Below are 16,544 nucleotides of genomic sequence, written 5' to 3'. Positions count from 1 at the left end.
TGTCATTCCATATAAACCAAGTGTGGACCTTTTTCTGTAATGTAAAACAGTAAATAAAATACATCCTCATAAATACAGATTCATGATGCAAGTACATTAAAATTTAATGTGACCTAAAACCCTTGGTTTAATTCAAATATTTTTCCTATAACAACAATGCAGTCAAGGAGTATAAAACTCTTGTAGGGGAAAAATTAATAGACTGTAGAAATGTGTGTTGCAGTAGTACACCCTACATTTAAAAATAATGACATCATTGGTGCTACTTTATTAGAAATGTTTGTGTTAAGTTTTGATGAAAAACATTATCTTAAGAATGATCACTTTTGCTTATTTCTTTCTTATTTATACATATTACATATTAATGTATTTCCTATTACTGTAATTGGTTGAAACCAGATGTATGGAGCATTTTGACTATTTAAAATTGAGATGATAGTAGGTCCCCTCTTGGACTGCTAAGAATGACAGAGGCAACACATTTATGGATGAGTAAAGACAGACAAGCAAATTATCTTTGTTCAGAAAAAAGGAATTCATTAATTAAAGCTGGTTTTAAGTAAATGTTGTTGCTTATACTGCAGAACTTGATATTAGTGCATGCAGCCATGTTACTTCTGAATTGCATGCAATTCAATAAAAATATTTACTCTCAAATGTGGCCATGATTATTTATATATATATATATATATATATATATATATAATTTGTATTACAGAGACTTTAAAATCAAGTTATATTATCCATTCTTGAAAGAAACTGAGAAAGTCATTGTTGTAAACAAAGACTCATTAGGTGAATGGGTCGTTAGGTGAATGAATGGGTGCAGACAGCTCCACTGCAGTATGTGGAGGTCCACTCTTTGATAGGTAAATGTCGCTCAGAGATCCAAGTCCCCTCTTGGCAATTTCTTTAAAAATAATTAAAAGTCACATTTTCAGTAATATTATGATAAAACACCTTAAAAGTCAATTTTATATTCCATTTTTGGTTTTTCAAAATAAGCAGAAACATAAGACCCCTCTTGGCAGCTTGGCCTGACAGGTCCCCTCTTACCCCTATTGGTGTGTATGTGTGTGTGTGTGTGTGTGTGGTAAAAGTGTTGAGGTGGCAACAGCAGCAGTAAATCCTGAATTTCAATGCGGACACACACCGTTGCCCTGTACATAGATCAGAGCTCATTGGAGCAGAAAAGCCAGCATGTGGCCGATAGTACAAAAAGGTCTGACCCTTGGTCCAGCACACACTGAAACATGTGTTCTTATGTGGACACAAGCGAGCACACATTTACACAGAAACCCCCAAACATACATACACACACATAGCACACTGAGGTGCAGTGTTGAGTTTCAATTAAAGTACTAAACTTACAAATAGAGAAGAACTGTACACTGGTGAAGATCTGTAAAGTGTTTAATTGAAACTGTAATAAATCCCTATTGTCATAGTATTTCAATTTCATTAGGGGCTTAAAGCATGAACCTGTAGAGAGTAGTAAAACACGTGGGACTCCCTAATTATATTAACATTACACATACTGTCACAGGTAAATTTGTACTGGGTTTGTATAACTCAATCGCCCCTACTGACGAGGGAAAGTTGATTGAAAATTCATTAAAAAAAATGATCGCTGGTTAACGAGCACAGATAATAGGATAGAGGTAAACTGATGATGGGCTAAATCTTGTGACACTAGGCACAACGTAAATAGCACACACTACATTTTATATAATTGTGAGGAAAGGGATTTTCCTGTTTACAACAGTCAACAGCAAAATAAAATCTGTTACTGCTTTGAATAGGATGGGGTCTCCTAAAACAACTCTTCATTCCCTGCATCTGAATTTTACATATCAACACTTTCTCTAGAAATGGCGCACTAAGCACAAAGAGGGTCTACCTCCTTTGCTCCCCCAGGAGCAAGCAGCAAACTTCACTAGCAGTAGACCTCTATAAATATTCCAAGCAAGGCTGACCTGGTTACAGAATGCCCTTGGGAGTGTGAATTAGCATCTGAATACAGACGCTGCTGTAGCCAGTTGAAGACAGGCCTGGCAGGAGTGGCAGCACTGTTGAGACTCCCTTCACAGCTCCCACCTCGACCAGCCAGCACGCTTCAGAGCACGAGCATGGTGAGCACACATCAGCTACAAGAGATGAAGCCATGAAGCTAATGAGGGGGAGTAGGGACTATGTAGTTGTGTCCTTCCTTTTATAACTACATTTTCATCAGTAAAATAATGAATTTGAAACAACTGCCCCTAGTCTCACAAAAACACATCTTTGATGTGTTTCCATTAACTCTGTAAGAGCAATTCAACTGTTTGAGCCAAAGCTATGACGGGTGACAATAATGGTAATTTTGAATGAAGTCACACAGAATTTACCATATTCCATGGTGACAATGTAATACAAGGCCACTTGGACTGGAATGGAAACATTATGGTCAAACCTCAAGGAAGTGTAAAAAAGTGATTGTAGAATCAAGCTTTGAATTGCCCTCTGGGATTAATAAAGTTGATCAAATCAAATCAAATCAAATCAAATCAAATCATGCTTTATACTGCACGAAAATGTCCAGCAGGTTAGGAAAACAACTTAGATGTACACAGAAAAAATAGGCAATGCACTAGTGTAGTCTGTTAATAAAACTTAAGTACAGAAATGACAAAGATACTTTGGTGTTGGTGTTGTTTTCAACTTTTGAGGCAGACATCGTGGCAAAATACAGAAACCTACTGTATGACCTACCATACAGGTACTGTGTGCTAAAGTAGTGCTGTAAAAAATGTAACTAGGGGCTCAGCTCAGTTGGTAGAGCACCCGCCCCATGCGTTGAGGCTAATAGTCCTCACTGCAGGCGACCCCGGTTTGAATCCCGCGCCGAGCAGTCCTATCCTGCGTGTCATCCCCCTCTCTGCCTCCCATTTCCTGTCTCTCTCTCAATTGTCCTGTACATTAAAGGCCACATTGGCTCACACATTGTATCATCTTCTTTCACTCACTTAAATCCATTTTCTAGTAAGACTTTAAATCTACTATCAGTATGGCCTTCATTTCAGCAAGAATTATTGATGCATCCCTTCTTCCTGTGTTCTCATATATTTTGCCCCCAGGGGATGCTCAGGTATTAATGTGTCTGCTAAAACTGTAGTGCTACATTTAAATTAAATTCAATGGAATAATTCAAACGATTATGTATTATATATGTAGGACTACGGTAATAATTTAGATGATAAGGTATAGTGTACTCTCATCTTACGTTGTAATGTCTCATATAAGCTGCAATTCGTTGGTCTTAAAGGCTGTGTGCTTACAGATCTCCCAGCTTAAGAGTTTCAGTAAATAACAACATTGGATTTATACTTTGCTCGACGTTAGGTAATGGTAAGATGTTTGTGCACACATCTGTCACAACTTCACAGTCTTCAGGTGTAGCCTGTATTCCCTGAACTACAATGCCTACCTCTCCATGAGTACCACAGTTGCAGTTACATATGTAGGTCAAGAGCTTTTTCATTTTAAGTAAGAGTGGAAATTCCCTTGTCTCCTTTTTCTACCAGTAGAAAGACGACTCTTCCTTCAGTGAAGCAATCCCAACCATTTGTACACCCATGATTGAAATCACATACTTTTTAAGAAGTCCTTGAGGAGGAAATTACTGCTTTGAAGGAAATGCATGATACAAAAAGACAAATGACAGCATTGCCTCTCTGACTAAATTCAGGGAACACAATATGTTTAACTAATAACATGGTACAAAATTCTGTGACATGCAAAACATTCTGGTTGATGGTTTTTTTTGCAGATGTTCACACTTCCTCTATCTGTCTGCCAACACAATGTCACCCAATAATTGACTGTAGTAATGTTTCTATTCATTTTCTAGAACTTATGGTAGTGCTGGAGTCCAGCCCCACTGTAGCTTTTAAGGTGTATTAAATTTTTATGATGAATTACAAACTTCCAGAAAACCTATTTGACAGTATCCCTTGAGCTACAGTCCTCTACAAAATACTCTAAAGCTGTGCAATGAGAATACAAAAACAGGTCTAATGTCACAAAACACTGCTATCCACCTTCAGAAAATATCCCCTCCTCAGTTTTCAACTCGAAACTAATTACTTATGCAAAGACTCATTGCTTAAGTGGATCAGAGTGAAAGGTTCTCATAAATCAAACAACACTAAACCCCCAAGTTTGTCTCTACCACATAAGTTAAATTTATACACTACAAAATTGACTTTGATACCAGGAACACCATGAGGATGTAGATGTTGTTAACAGACCAGACCAATTTTTGTGCATGTTTTAGATAACAATAATAAATCATTTAAATGAGGTGTTCTCATTATTTCCTCTAAATTGTTGCCAATACTGCTTATCACATGCTGTAGTCCGCTGCAACCATTGGCAGTTTGTAGCTTTTGTGGTCATGGAGGCTCCCATCATGGTGCAGTGTATGGAGCATTGATGCTACACATGATGTACAGTAAATACACATGGCACTTTCCCTAATCTCCAGTTTTACTTCTTTGTCCTTTATGATTCAATTTCTGAGAGCAGACTTGAATGTATTAAGAGTTTTTAAAACAGCTGCTTTAAGACTCTGGTCATTTGCTTTGACAAGTCATTGGTTGTTTATGGCAGCTATAGAAAGGTATGACCTGCCATGCACTGACAATGTAAAGCATAATAAAACAGCACAAAGTGGCAAACAAAAAATGAGTGAAGAGTCTTACCCCCAGCCAGGATTTGCTGCTCCAGTTCAGCCATCTGTTTCCTGTAGGCCCTGAGTGCTGCTTCTTTGAATGTGGGTCGAACACGTTTCTTAGGTGGGGCCTCTGTGGGCTTTTCCTCAGGAGCATTTTTGTTTTCGTCTTCCTGCTGTTGCTCCACTTTTTCAGACACCTCTGCCGCCTCTTCGATAATCTCATCGACCTCCTCTAACTCCTCATCACCCTCTTCCATCTCCTCTGTCACATCATTGTCCTCAGTCTCATCTGGTTCCTCTACGTCTACATACTCCACCATTGCATCATACTCAGCAGTGTCCTCAGTGAGCTGGTTTTCATAATCCTCACTGTATTCTTCATCATACTGCTCATCCAAACTGCAATCATACTCCAGTACAGATACATCTTTATTGGGCTCATACTCCTCTGTAGCCTCATAATCTTGAGAGGCCTCAAAGTCCTGAGAGGCATTATCTTGAGATGCCTCAATGTCATCAGATACATCATAGTCCTGAGAAGTCTCACACTCCTGTGCAGGCTCATCCGTCTCCTCTGTTTCAGCAGCACTAGTTCTGTTCTCCAAGTTAGCTAGTACCTGCTCCATCACCTCAACATAGTGAGTTTCATTGTCCACTGGTTGATCACCTACTTCTGCCTCTGTAGCCTTTGTCTCTTCCTCTGCCTTGTAGAAGGTCTCATTGTGGGCATCTGAGTCTATTGTAGTACTTGAGTTATTTGCTGTGGAGGTGGACAGGGTGCGGAATCGCCCCATAAACGATGAAGAGGAATTGGTGGGCTCCTCAGCAGGAGCAGCAGTAGGAGTAGGAGGAGTAGGAGTAGGCTGAGATCCAGTTTTCCAAACAACTTCCAGAGCTGACTTAGCCCTCTGTAGTGTGGAGCCAAAACCAAAACCAAAGGACTTTTCACTAAGATCTATGCTCAGCCTGCTGCTCCAAGACTTGGGAACCTCTTCAACCTTTTCTGTACGAATCTCACTCTGACTACGGTACATAGTTGCAGATTTACCCTGGGGCTGGTGAAAGCTGTGATTGACATCCAATTCGGGGAATTTGTCTATAGGAACTGCTTTAGGTGTTTCCTTGGGGGCATCTTTTGAGGCTACTTTAGGTGCCTCTTTAGGGGTCTCTGTAGGGGCTGCTTTTGGGGTGTCTTTTGGCAACACCTTAGGACTCTCTTTAGGGGCTACCTTTGGAGCTTCTTTAGGTGAAATTTTAGTAACTTCTTTCATGGGTACTTTACTAGCCTCCTTAGATGCTACTTTTGGCATATCTTTTGGGGGCAGTTTTGCAGCTTCTTTGGGAGCCTCTTTAGCAGCTACTTTCAGACCTTCTTCAGATGTAACTTGTGGGGGCTCTTTAGAAATGACTTTTGGGGAGTCCTTGGGTGATTCTTTAGGTGTTAGCACAGGGCTCTCGATTGGAGTTATTTTAGGACTCTCTTTAGGTGACTCTTTAGGACTTTGTTTTGGAGTCATTATGGGGCTATCTTTTGGGGCCACTTTAGGACTGACCTTTGCACCGTCACTTGAAGTCACCTTAGGTGTAACTTTAGATACCTCTTTAACAGTGGGTTTTATGGTTTCTTTAGGTGTTAGTTTTGGACTGTCTTTGGGGAGGGTTTGACTGGATTCTTTAACTGCTGATTTCTGAATCTCTCTAAGTGATTCTTTAGGTGACTCTTTAGGTGACTCTTTCTGAGCTACTTTAGGCATCACTTTGGGTGAAGCTTTAGCAGTTACCTTGGGACTTTCCTTTGGCAATATTTTGGTAGTTTCTTCTTTAGAAGCTAACTTAGTTTGTTTATGTGTCACTTTAGCAGCAGTTTTAGGGGAATCTTTAGACAATACTTTAGATGTGTCTTTTGTGGTCACTTTACTTCCCTCTTTAGACTGCCGAGTGGATGTCTTGATCGTAGACTCTCGCTCTGTGGCGGGAGGAATGATGTGGGTGGTTATAGGTGGCAGAGAGGTTTCTCTGTCAAGCATCATGAATTCCTCGTCTCCCTCAAACTGTAAATCAACCTCCTGACATTTAGTGATGTTCTCTGGAAAACCAGGGATGGTTGATGGGTCAAAGGGACTGCTGACCTCTATGGAGGCTTCCAAGCCAGAGTCAGCACCTTGCTCCAGATGATGCCAGTCTTTCCATGGTGAGAGATCACCTTGCAGAGAGAGCTGGGAGCCACTGTAGTGGCTTCTGTCTCCTGACATGCAGACAAGTCCATTGCTCACTCCACTGTCAATAGTCTCTGTTGTCTCAACCTCATTGTGTTCATAGGTTTGATTTTCATGGCCAAGTGGGTGACTAGGGCTAGCATACCAAGAGGAGGCCATGTCTTCTTGTTTTCTCTGCCAGAGCTCCTGATCTGAGGAGGACAGCAGGGAGCAGCCATTAGCCCGAGTAAAGTATTGGCTCTCTGAAAAGTCTTCTGAATATGACTGGCAAAGTTTTGAGCAGTCAGACTCAGAGCGGCTGAGTTTAGGGGTAGAGTAGTCACTCTGGGAAAGCCAACCTGGGGTCAAATCAGAATAGTAAGCCTTGGTATGCTTGTCTGGGTCATAGTAAGAATCGTCAGCATAATGAACTGCACCTGAGTAGCCTACTTCTTCTCTAGACCTGCTATGGTCATGGGATCGCCTTTTCTCTGATTTACTCTTGTGAACAGGCTTTGAAATCACCATTGCATATTTATTTCTGCTTAATTCATCCAGTTCTTTATCACTGTCCATTGAGTCCCAGTCATCACTCTCCACTACTTTATCCTTTCCTGAGACCTTAAGATCCATGCTTTCGTAGGTTTGTGATGAAGACATTGTTTTGTCTTTTCTCTCCTTTCCATCATGAGTCAAGCTGTCAGTGGAGACTGTAATGCCCGTTCCTTTAAGTTTATAGCATTTTTTCAAGACGATATCCCTATCTTGGGTTGTCGCAAAAATGACAATAATTGGGCGAGGTTTTGCATTAGAACATTCTCTTTGTTGCCCTAACCTATGGGCAAGCTCAATTTTTAATGATTTAGGGGCGTCAATGAAACCCATTTTGTCTTTTAGTATTTTATATATTATGCTCTCTGTTTTCTCTGACTTTTCTTCAGGAACATTAAGGAACCGTAAGGTTGAATTGTTGGCCTGGTGGCTAATTTGTTTTATGTAGTCATGGATATCGCGTGTTTCCCTTCGAGACTGGACAAATCCTGAGCGAAGTTGTTCAATCTCACTTTGAACTACTTCCACACTACTGGAGATCTCATCTATGGAGCTTTTTAGGGCATTGACATGACCACGTAGTTCAGAAAGTTCTGTCTCTATCTGGCTGATCCCTTGCAGCTCCTTAAAGATCATCTCCATTACATCCTGCGTCTGACTGATGCAACCTGTGGAGGAGGAGCCAGGCTCCAGGGTTGAACTCTTTTGCTGCCGTCCTGCACGGTCCAAGGACTTACTCCGGATGCCCAGGGTTTTCCTCCAATTGCTCACCTCCGAGTCTGAGGACACGCATTCCTGACTCTTTTTCCATTTTCTTAATTTGCGGAGGGCACCCAGTCTAAGTGTGTGTAGACTGGAGCGTTCCACTCGTTCACCCTCAGAACTGCCATCAGAGGGAGCCAAACTAATGAGGCTCTTCCTGTTTCGTCTTACAGGCATAGTGTGTGATTTATGCTCATCCAGTCTCCGGATAGGTTTTGTCTCACTCAAGGAGTCAGAGTAACTGCTATCAATTGAAAGAACCTCGGGAAAGATGCTTTCATTATTATTCAAAAAAAGAGAGTTTTTTGGGAGTCCATTTGCTATAGCGACACGATAACTAAAAGTGGGTGACAGGGATGAGCAGTCGTTCTTTCCGTCGTCTTCTTCAAGTGATATGTTACGTGCCGAAGAGCATTTGGAAATCTTTTTCACTGTAGTCTTCAGTGTAGTAGAGAGAGTTAGATTGTGCGCTTGCAAATCGGAGGTCAATTTAGGCTCTTTATTTTCGCTTCTCTCTTTCTTCTTTATTGGGTTTGCCAATTTCTTTGTAAACATTCCTTTGCAAATCTTTTCAATGTAGGATGATATAGTCTTGATTAGGGCAGAAACCATGGATGGCAATCCGGTGGACTGTTTTTTTATACAGCGGTGGTAAGCAAAGCACAATCAATCTGTGCTTGACAGTGAGAGCCCAGCTCACAATCTCTAAAAGCACAGTCCATGTAGAGACTCACTAATACTTTTAAATCCAGTGGTCTTCCTCCAGAAAAGGCTCATCTCTGTGAAAGAAAAAAAAAGGCTTTTTAATTTTGTTTAGATTCTCAGATTACACAGCAGAAATAATGCATACTTATGTTATTACCTGTCCTGATAAATGCAATTGTCAAATCTTAACATGCATAATATCAGAAGTTTCTCATTGTTTCATCTCCAAACTTGACATGAAGGAAACTGATAACTGACATGAAGAAAGATCTGACCTTCATTTTAACATTCCAACAAGGCACAGTTTTTTCATTTTTTGTTTAAGTGGTAAATATTATGCACTATCCCTTTAGAGCATTGTGCACAGTGCAAAAAGTGCTGAGTGTGTGTGTATGATCTTTTGCACAGGACTGTGTGTGCATTCATGTATTCATGTATGTGTCTATGTGTCAGTCAAGGTCAATCGACCCATTGGCTACATTGATGTATCCAGCTTCTACTGGAGGAGATAGCCAATTATTCTAATTGCCTCAGTGCTACAATACTGTTGTCAATACTCTTGTGGGAAACAGGGAGGAAAACTAAACCATTATCATTGCTGAGCCATGTATTTCATCATAATAATGAAAAATTATGGAGAATAATAACGAGTCACCGAGTCTGAAATTTGGTCTTAATACAATAATTTTCATTGTGTATTACTTTTCATTTTCAACACATCCGTTTTTCAAAATTATGTTCAACACTGAGACAAAATCTCTCTTTTTTGGCCATATTTTCCATCTATTATAATGATGAAGATGATGTGGCATTTTTCACTAATTATAATGATGAAGTTAGTGACTTAAATTGTCATACATTTGATGTCCCAATTAGATTAATTGCAATGGTTCACTACCTGAACCACTCAAGTATAATGCATATGCAGCAGACCAAATGGTCATCTCAAGCCTGTGAAAAACAGGCTAGAGGCTGCTTGAATCAAGCTGCATGGTATTAAACCTTTAACAGCTTGAAGTGGCTCTGATAGGTGTGTGTTTTCTATAGAGTGGAACTGGCCAACTGCGTCGAAAGAGGAATGTTTGTTGTGCAGAGGATCTGACAGCTGCTCCACATTAGTTCTGGGGTTTAGAGCTCGATGTGTCTACAGTCTCATGACCACAGAGACATGCTCACTTCAAATGAGCTGTGAAACACAGCATCACAGTTAGCTTTTATTGCAGGGCTCTGAAGAAGGACCAGGCATTAGCAAATAGAGCTTAAGATTAGGTTGCCAACATAGATGAATTTCTGCCAGCACTGTAGGATGGAATGAATCCTGGAGCCTGACTATTTGTTAGCTTCACGGGATAAGATTTGAGGAAGCCCTGAGGCTGAGATGTTTGTCCAAAGAAAACCCTTTTTTGCATTACAGAGATGGAATGACAGGACGAGGTGAAGAGGGATTCCAATAAATTCTAATGGTATGAGTGGGTTCATGACTCAGCTCTCCTGAAGACTGGGATGAAGCCAAGAGCTGCCTTTTGTAACTGATGGGTCACCACCCCATGCCCCAGTCCCCATGCAAAAACTGAGGTGTCTCAGCACAAGTCAACTTGTGTCAGTCAGTGAGCAGCTTACTCACTGAGAGCCTTGCTCAAGGGAACCTTTAGCTGTTAGAGTAGGGTTTATTGGCTCATTCTACCAGGATGAGAGAATAAGCAATTTTTGCTATTTAATTTTTTTTTCTTTTTTGATAAAGTATGGTATCACAATACAAGGAAAAAACCATGAGAAATTATAGCACTTGCATTGCGGTTAAATATTTAAAGCCTCTACAAATCCACACAGGTGGTGTCAGTGATTTTGTCTGATTAGACAAATTCTGTGGACATATAGAGACATGTCTCATCTTTCTGATTGAAAATCATACGGTTACCATTCTTATTCAAGAATTTCATTTAACCAATATTTTGAGAAAATTGTATTACTTATTTGTTTCATGTATAAAATTAAGGAGAGTCTCTTTTTATAGCTCACTTGTTTAAATTTTATTAAGACTTTTGAAATTTGCATTGCAATTGAATGTGCTCTGTGTGGCTACACACACGCCCTCCTCATTGCCTTTTTTTAAAGAAACTGGGGAGTTTGGTGGAATCAGGTATGAACAAGAATGGCAAGGGAACTGCCCACACCGAGCTTTAAAACCACACTTCAGAAACCTATAAATTAGGTCAATCTATGATTTTAAAAAGAAGTCTTAGCTATATATTAATGTTTTTTTTGTTTTTTTTCCCCCTGCATTACCGAATCGCTAAAGGGATGTACTCACTCATTTTAAGAAAGATTCTCCGTTTGAAGAAAACTTTACAATACATAATGATGGCAGGTTCTCTGTATTCTGCTCTGCTTTTCTGAATTCTATCACAAAAAAAAACTCTGAAACATGGGCTTTATGAATGGCTCCTTCTGTTTAAAAAAAACAACAACAAAAAAAACCCCAGCCCTGAACAAAAAGCAGTTTTTCTGTCAGGGACAAATCAAAGTGCCTGCGCACTCACACAGGTGTTTCCAGTTATCAGCTGATTAGACCTCTCAGGTGGAAGATGGGTGGAGACAACACTGAAGTGAACTGGGTTCTCTAATCAGGCAGTATACAAGTGGGTGGCCTGTGGGTCTCTTGGGACTGGAGAATGAATGAAGAAACAAGATGACCCAGAGGTGTCAGTGATGCCATTTAATCAGATGTAGTGGGACAACTGGATTTTAATTATGTGATGGATGGTTTCTATTGTGGAAGGCAAAGCAATAAATATATAAAAGAAAAAGTAAAGGAATGTCATGCTGTTGTGTGCATATTGCTGGTTTGATAAACAGTGCAACAATCCGACAGGCTCAGTGCTTTGTTGATTAATAAAACTAAAAACTGTTTCAGCAGGATGAGTTATTCAAAACATCTAAGATAGGGAAAATAATATACAGTTGTAAGAGGCTTGGTTTTACAAATGTTTTCAAGTGTTTACTTAATATCAGTCAATGTGAAATTTGTGAGCTCTTTTCCTATTCAATGATTTCTTAGACAGTTGCGTGCAAAAAGAAAAAAAAACTGCATGATAAATGTTTTTTGTTGTTGTTTTGTTCCACACACTTGAATAACACAAAATAATGAGAGGAATGAAATGTGGGCACAAAATATCTGTAAGATAGAATTATGTCTGAAAAATAGTGAATTAAAATGAGCAAAATTAAGTGACTGGGACAGTAATTTGTCACTAATAGCAGATTACAGAAACTAAATCAGCTCTTTGTGAAAAAGATAGTGGGCTGTGGTGAATGATAATAACAACTGCCAACCTCTTGTAGCCAAAAGGAGCAAACAATAGATTAAGATCAACCTTTGGCAACAATCTCTATTGTCTCCTTCAATATTATATAGAGCTCAGAGCTTGGTGTTGCCCTTTTCACGACACTGTAACATTGTTCTGAACCAGCGAGCTGGTTTGTTTGTCATGACTGCTGGGGTGAAGCAGCTCTTGCTTGGCTCTGATACAGGCCCAAAGTATCAGCAATGCTTAGTCTTCCACAGGTTTGGCAGCTCTTTTCGTCTGATCAAACAAACTTTTGTTGCCCTTTGCTGAGACTGAAGAGACGCATGTGATACATGCATAGCAGGGATTGTTGTCTCTGGGTGAGCATTGGCCAAGGATGAAGATATTTTGCTCTACGGTTGTTGGCGATGACCAGATATGACTTCCACAAAGCAATACTACCAAATTGTTAACAACACTATGCAAAAGACTTTCAAAATAAGAGGCTGGAAAAAAAGAAAACATTTCTACAAAGCAAAGATATTAATCTAAGATTTGAATCTAGATTTGACCCAAACTAATGGTTTTGGTGAGATTTAAAAAATAAGTTACTCATGCAGCATATTATATTAGAAGCTACAATGCAAAGAAAAAAAGCTAAAACATTGTTGATGGAAAAGCTTTGTGTAACCACATTTTTCAAAGGATGTGATGTGACTAGTCGAAATATTCACATTTTTTGTGGGTATTATATTTGAAGCACATGTGGAAGTTGTATGTGGAACACTTGTTTTTCCAGAATTGCAAGTTTAAAAAAAATACGGCGGAGCACCCGCCAGGTTTCTCTCCCACTCTTTTAACCTTTCATTGCTATTAAACTGCATCCTTTCGCTGGCACAAAACCAAACAATGACAACTGTTAGATTTCTCAGCTCGAGCATTAATGAGAATACATCCAGCTGCAAGAATTGCACACTGACCGATATGGACCATTATCACAGAGCACTTTACACAAAATACATAATGATGATTGCTGGTCAATATTGATCAATTATTTCAAAGCATTTGTGATGCCATTAAAAAAAAAAAAAAAACACTTCATGTACTAAATTGAGCTACAGTCCCAATAATGTCTGACAGCATCTGGGATGTGTCACTGTTTACTGTCGCAGACACTGGAACATCACTTGCATGAAGCACTGTGCTGCACTGTGGCTGCCCTCTGTCCAGACAAATCACACTAAAAGAGTTCTAGTGTTTAATGAGTGCTGATTACCAATTAGGGAGCTGCCTTTCTCTTTACAGAGCCAACATCCTGACATCTGCATGTTAAGGTTTGACAAATGGAGCATTCACCCTCTTCCAGAGCTAGAGTTGATACGCAAATGACTTGATAATGCCCACGAGGTACCGCCTGTATCGTCCCATTAGAGCGTAATGATGCAAGAATTAGGAGAAAAGGATGACAGATTACTAGATCACCTTATCCCGCTCACATGTGTTATCAACTTGGCCACAAAATCTGTAAAGATGTGGCTCTGTGTGCAGACTCAGCAGCAAATGGTCCACAAATGAAATGTTACCATTTATTCAGACTGAGCCATCATGACAAGCTCATGTGAGAAGGAGATTGCACGTGGGGTTATCTCGATGTACAGTATCTGCCCTATTGTTCACCCTCGCTGCAGTTAGCAGCATAATATCTAGGCAGATCCATTGTAATACAACTCATTCTGTGGCACATATGTAAGATAAGTGGACAGTAGCAAATTGGTTTTAATAATAAGATGCGTCATAGTTCATTTATGTAAATGGCATGTGTGCACACATGTGCACACTTCAATCCACCATCAAATGAGGTGTTCTCTGGAGCATACAGCCCCTGCATTAGAAAGCCACAAATATGTTAGACCATCATATGTTGTGGTACATCATATAAATTGGTTTTAGACATAAACATGACATGTTGAAGCAATTTTATGTTCCACAGGCCTGTGAAATGCCTATGAGTGGTAATGATGTTTCTGTGTTCCTGCCCTCATAATTAGCCATTATCAAAGCTATGTGCATTTAAGCAGGACAATGAGCCTTCAACTGTACCAGTGTGTCTCTTCATGCAACTCACTTCCCAGCTACGTGGCTGTATGTTATAATTTAACTTGTTCTTTGTTCCACTTGCTCAGTCACATAAGAACTCTATTAGTTCTCTATATTAGATGCCAGCTACTGTGACAAAACAAAATCTGGGGATTCCGGTGGCCCTGAGGTAGAGCCCCTCCCATTTGTGAGTCAGACTAGAGAACCCTCCAGAGAAAAGGGGAGCACCTCAGCCACACCCACTCTCTGTAGCTCTGAGGCACTGCTTCCCCAGGCCCCCGCATTTATGCCCAGGGACCTATTTCCCCCCATTTTCCCTAATGCATCTGATTAGCAGAGCACTCTAAAACACTCCATTTCTCACAGGTACAATTTCTGCCACTTTCCTTTTAATGACAATGACTGTCAGTTGGAGGCATGCTAACCTATTTCTCACAATAGTACAATCTGCTCTGCTCTCCTGATGAAAAGCCAAGTACTCCAATTTAAGGTTATTGTGCTGCAAGTAATTATACTGCATGCTGGGTTGCGATGTTCATTCTCTTATCACTCAGAGTGACACTGAGAAACAATTTTGTACAAACCCTTACGAATGGATGCATATAGATGAGAGATGCTCATGTTACGTCATGTCTCCAGAACACATGATTGTGGATTATGAGTGTGGATTAGTGTACATGCGAGTGTGTGTGTGCACGCCTGTTCCTCCCTCTGTATTTGTGTGTGTGCAGCCGTGCATGCACACACATGTGCACGCCATGCATGACTCCGTGCATGGTTGCTTTTAAGCATGCATTTGCTGCTCTGAGAGAAAAGCGAGGCATACCAGTGGGGGATGAGCATGTGAGGGGAGGGTGTGTGCATCCTCAGATCATATTGCCCTCACGCCCATCCTCGGCTACATTCTGTCTCCCTTCTTCTAACCTGTGTATTTCCCAACAGTGAAATATCTGCCTGCAGCCTTAGGAAACCAGCCAACATCACAACAGATTGTCTCCCCTCATAAATCAAAACATTACCATTTCTTTGGCCGGCATGAGGAGACTCAGTCTCATCGCATTTGTTCAGTGTGAAACAACAGCATTGCTCACATGCGTTCATGTTGTGTGTTATGCATAACAACATTGGGAAAGGTGAGAATGAGAGCAAAGGGACATTTGTGTGATCAGATCTGGATCTTCAAACCATCAGTTAAACGAGTAAACACAATGAACACCTCACATTTCTTGGAATTTTTCACCCCAGCAGCCACATCGATGGATGATGCCATCTATCCACATCATTCTCAGAAAACGTTTCATTAATCCACTGACAGGGCCACAGAGGGAGGGCAGGGAAGCAACAAGAAGATTTTAGGATGAAGTCAAACAGTCAACGTCCCCTAGACCATGCAAACACGCATCCACCGTCAAAATGAGGCTACCGCCGCTGTCACATACCTGGTTGTGTCAAATCCCTGAGCAGGACGCCAGCGGTATAGTGAGCACAGCGAGCCGTGTGTGGAGCCGATTCCCCGGTTTCAGCGAATGGTCGGAGCGAAGAGACCAGCGACGCTGGGGAGGGCAGGGAGGCGGGGAGGGAGGGGAGAGAGGCTCGGTGCGCAGCTGCCTGCTAATACCAGAGCTCAGAGCATCTCCCTGCGTCCCTCAGACACCACATCCTATACAGCCCTGCCTCCGCGGAGAAACAAGCACACACCTCTCCTCCATGCCACCTTCTGTGCCCCCCTCTCTCGCGGCTCTGCTGCGCTCCCGTGTTCGCGTTGGGGGGTGGGGGGAGAGAGAGAGAGAGAGAGAGAGAGAGAGAGGGATACCGAGGATGCTGCCTTTTTATTGCCGCAAGCTTCAGGCTTTTTTTTTTTTTTTTTGCCCCCACGATTGACACACAACAGTCACACGCACCCCCTGCTCGTAGACTGTCACAGCACGGGGTGTCTAGTCCCCCCCCCAAAAAAAAATCAGACAGCGCTGCGGCTGTTCCTGGCTGCCTGCACCGAGACTCTGCTACCCGGTTAGGATGTCTGACCCTCCCCTCTAAGTCTCTCTCTCTCTCTCTCTCTCTCTCTCTCTCTCTCTCTCTCTCTGCTCACTGGGAGAGTGAGCTGGGAAGAAGTAAAGAAGGGAAGGGGAACTGAGAATGAAATGGATAAAGCTGTGTGAATGTGTGTGTGACTTCTATCGGGCCCGTAGAACTGAATGATCTGCAAAAAAAAAAAAACTAGCTGAAAACTCC

At 41.1% G+C, this 16,544-nt stretch overlaps 1 protein-coding gene across 2 annotated transcripts in view; it reads right to left on the bottom strand.

The window, feature by feature from the left end:
* The window catches only part of unc13c (unc-13 homolog C (C. elegans)), a 111,535-nt gene extending 95,445 nt beyond the window's left edge, over nt 1-16,090 (bottom strand). Inside the window, exons 1-2 of one of the 2 annotated variants that reach the window (XM_085764924.1) lie at nt 15,748-16,090; nt 4,743-9,002 (exon numbers count right to left, since the gene is read on the bottom strand). In XM_085764924.1, the coding sequence (XP_085621050.1) occupies nt 4,743-8,835 (4,093 nt within the window). In that variant the 5' untranslated portion in view covers nt 8,836-9,002; nt 15,748-16,090. The remainder of the gene's footprint in view (nt 1-4,742; nt 9,003-15,747) is intronic. The other variant, XM_085764934.1, reaches the window with a different exon arrangement.
* Between the last annotated feature and the right edge of the window lie 454 nt (nt 16,091-16,544).

Source organism: Trachurus japonicus, chromosome 3, assembly GCF_045865225.1.
Source record: "Trachurus japonicus isolate A0001 chromosome 3, Traja_1.0".
NCBI classification, from domain to species: domain Eukaryota; kingdom Metazoa; phylum Chordata; class Actinopteri; order Carangiformes; family Carangidae; genus Trachurus; species Trachurus japonicus.
The sequence above is the reverse complement of the archived record's forward strand: the minus strand, read 5'-3'. Positions and strand labels throughout refer to the sequence as shown.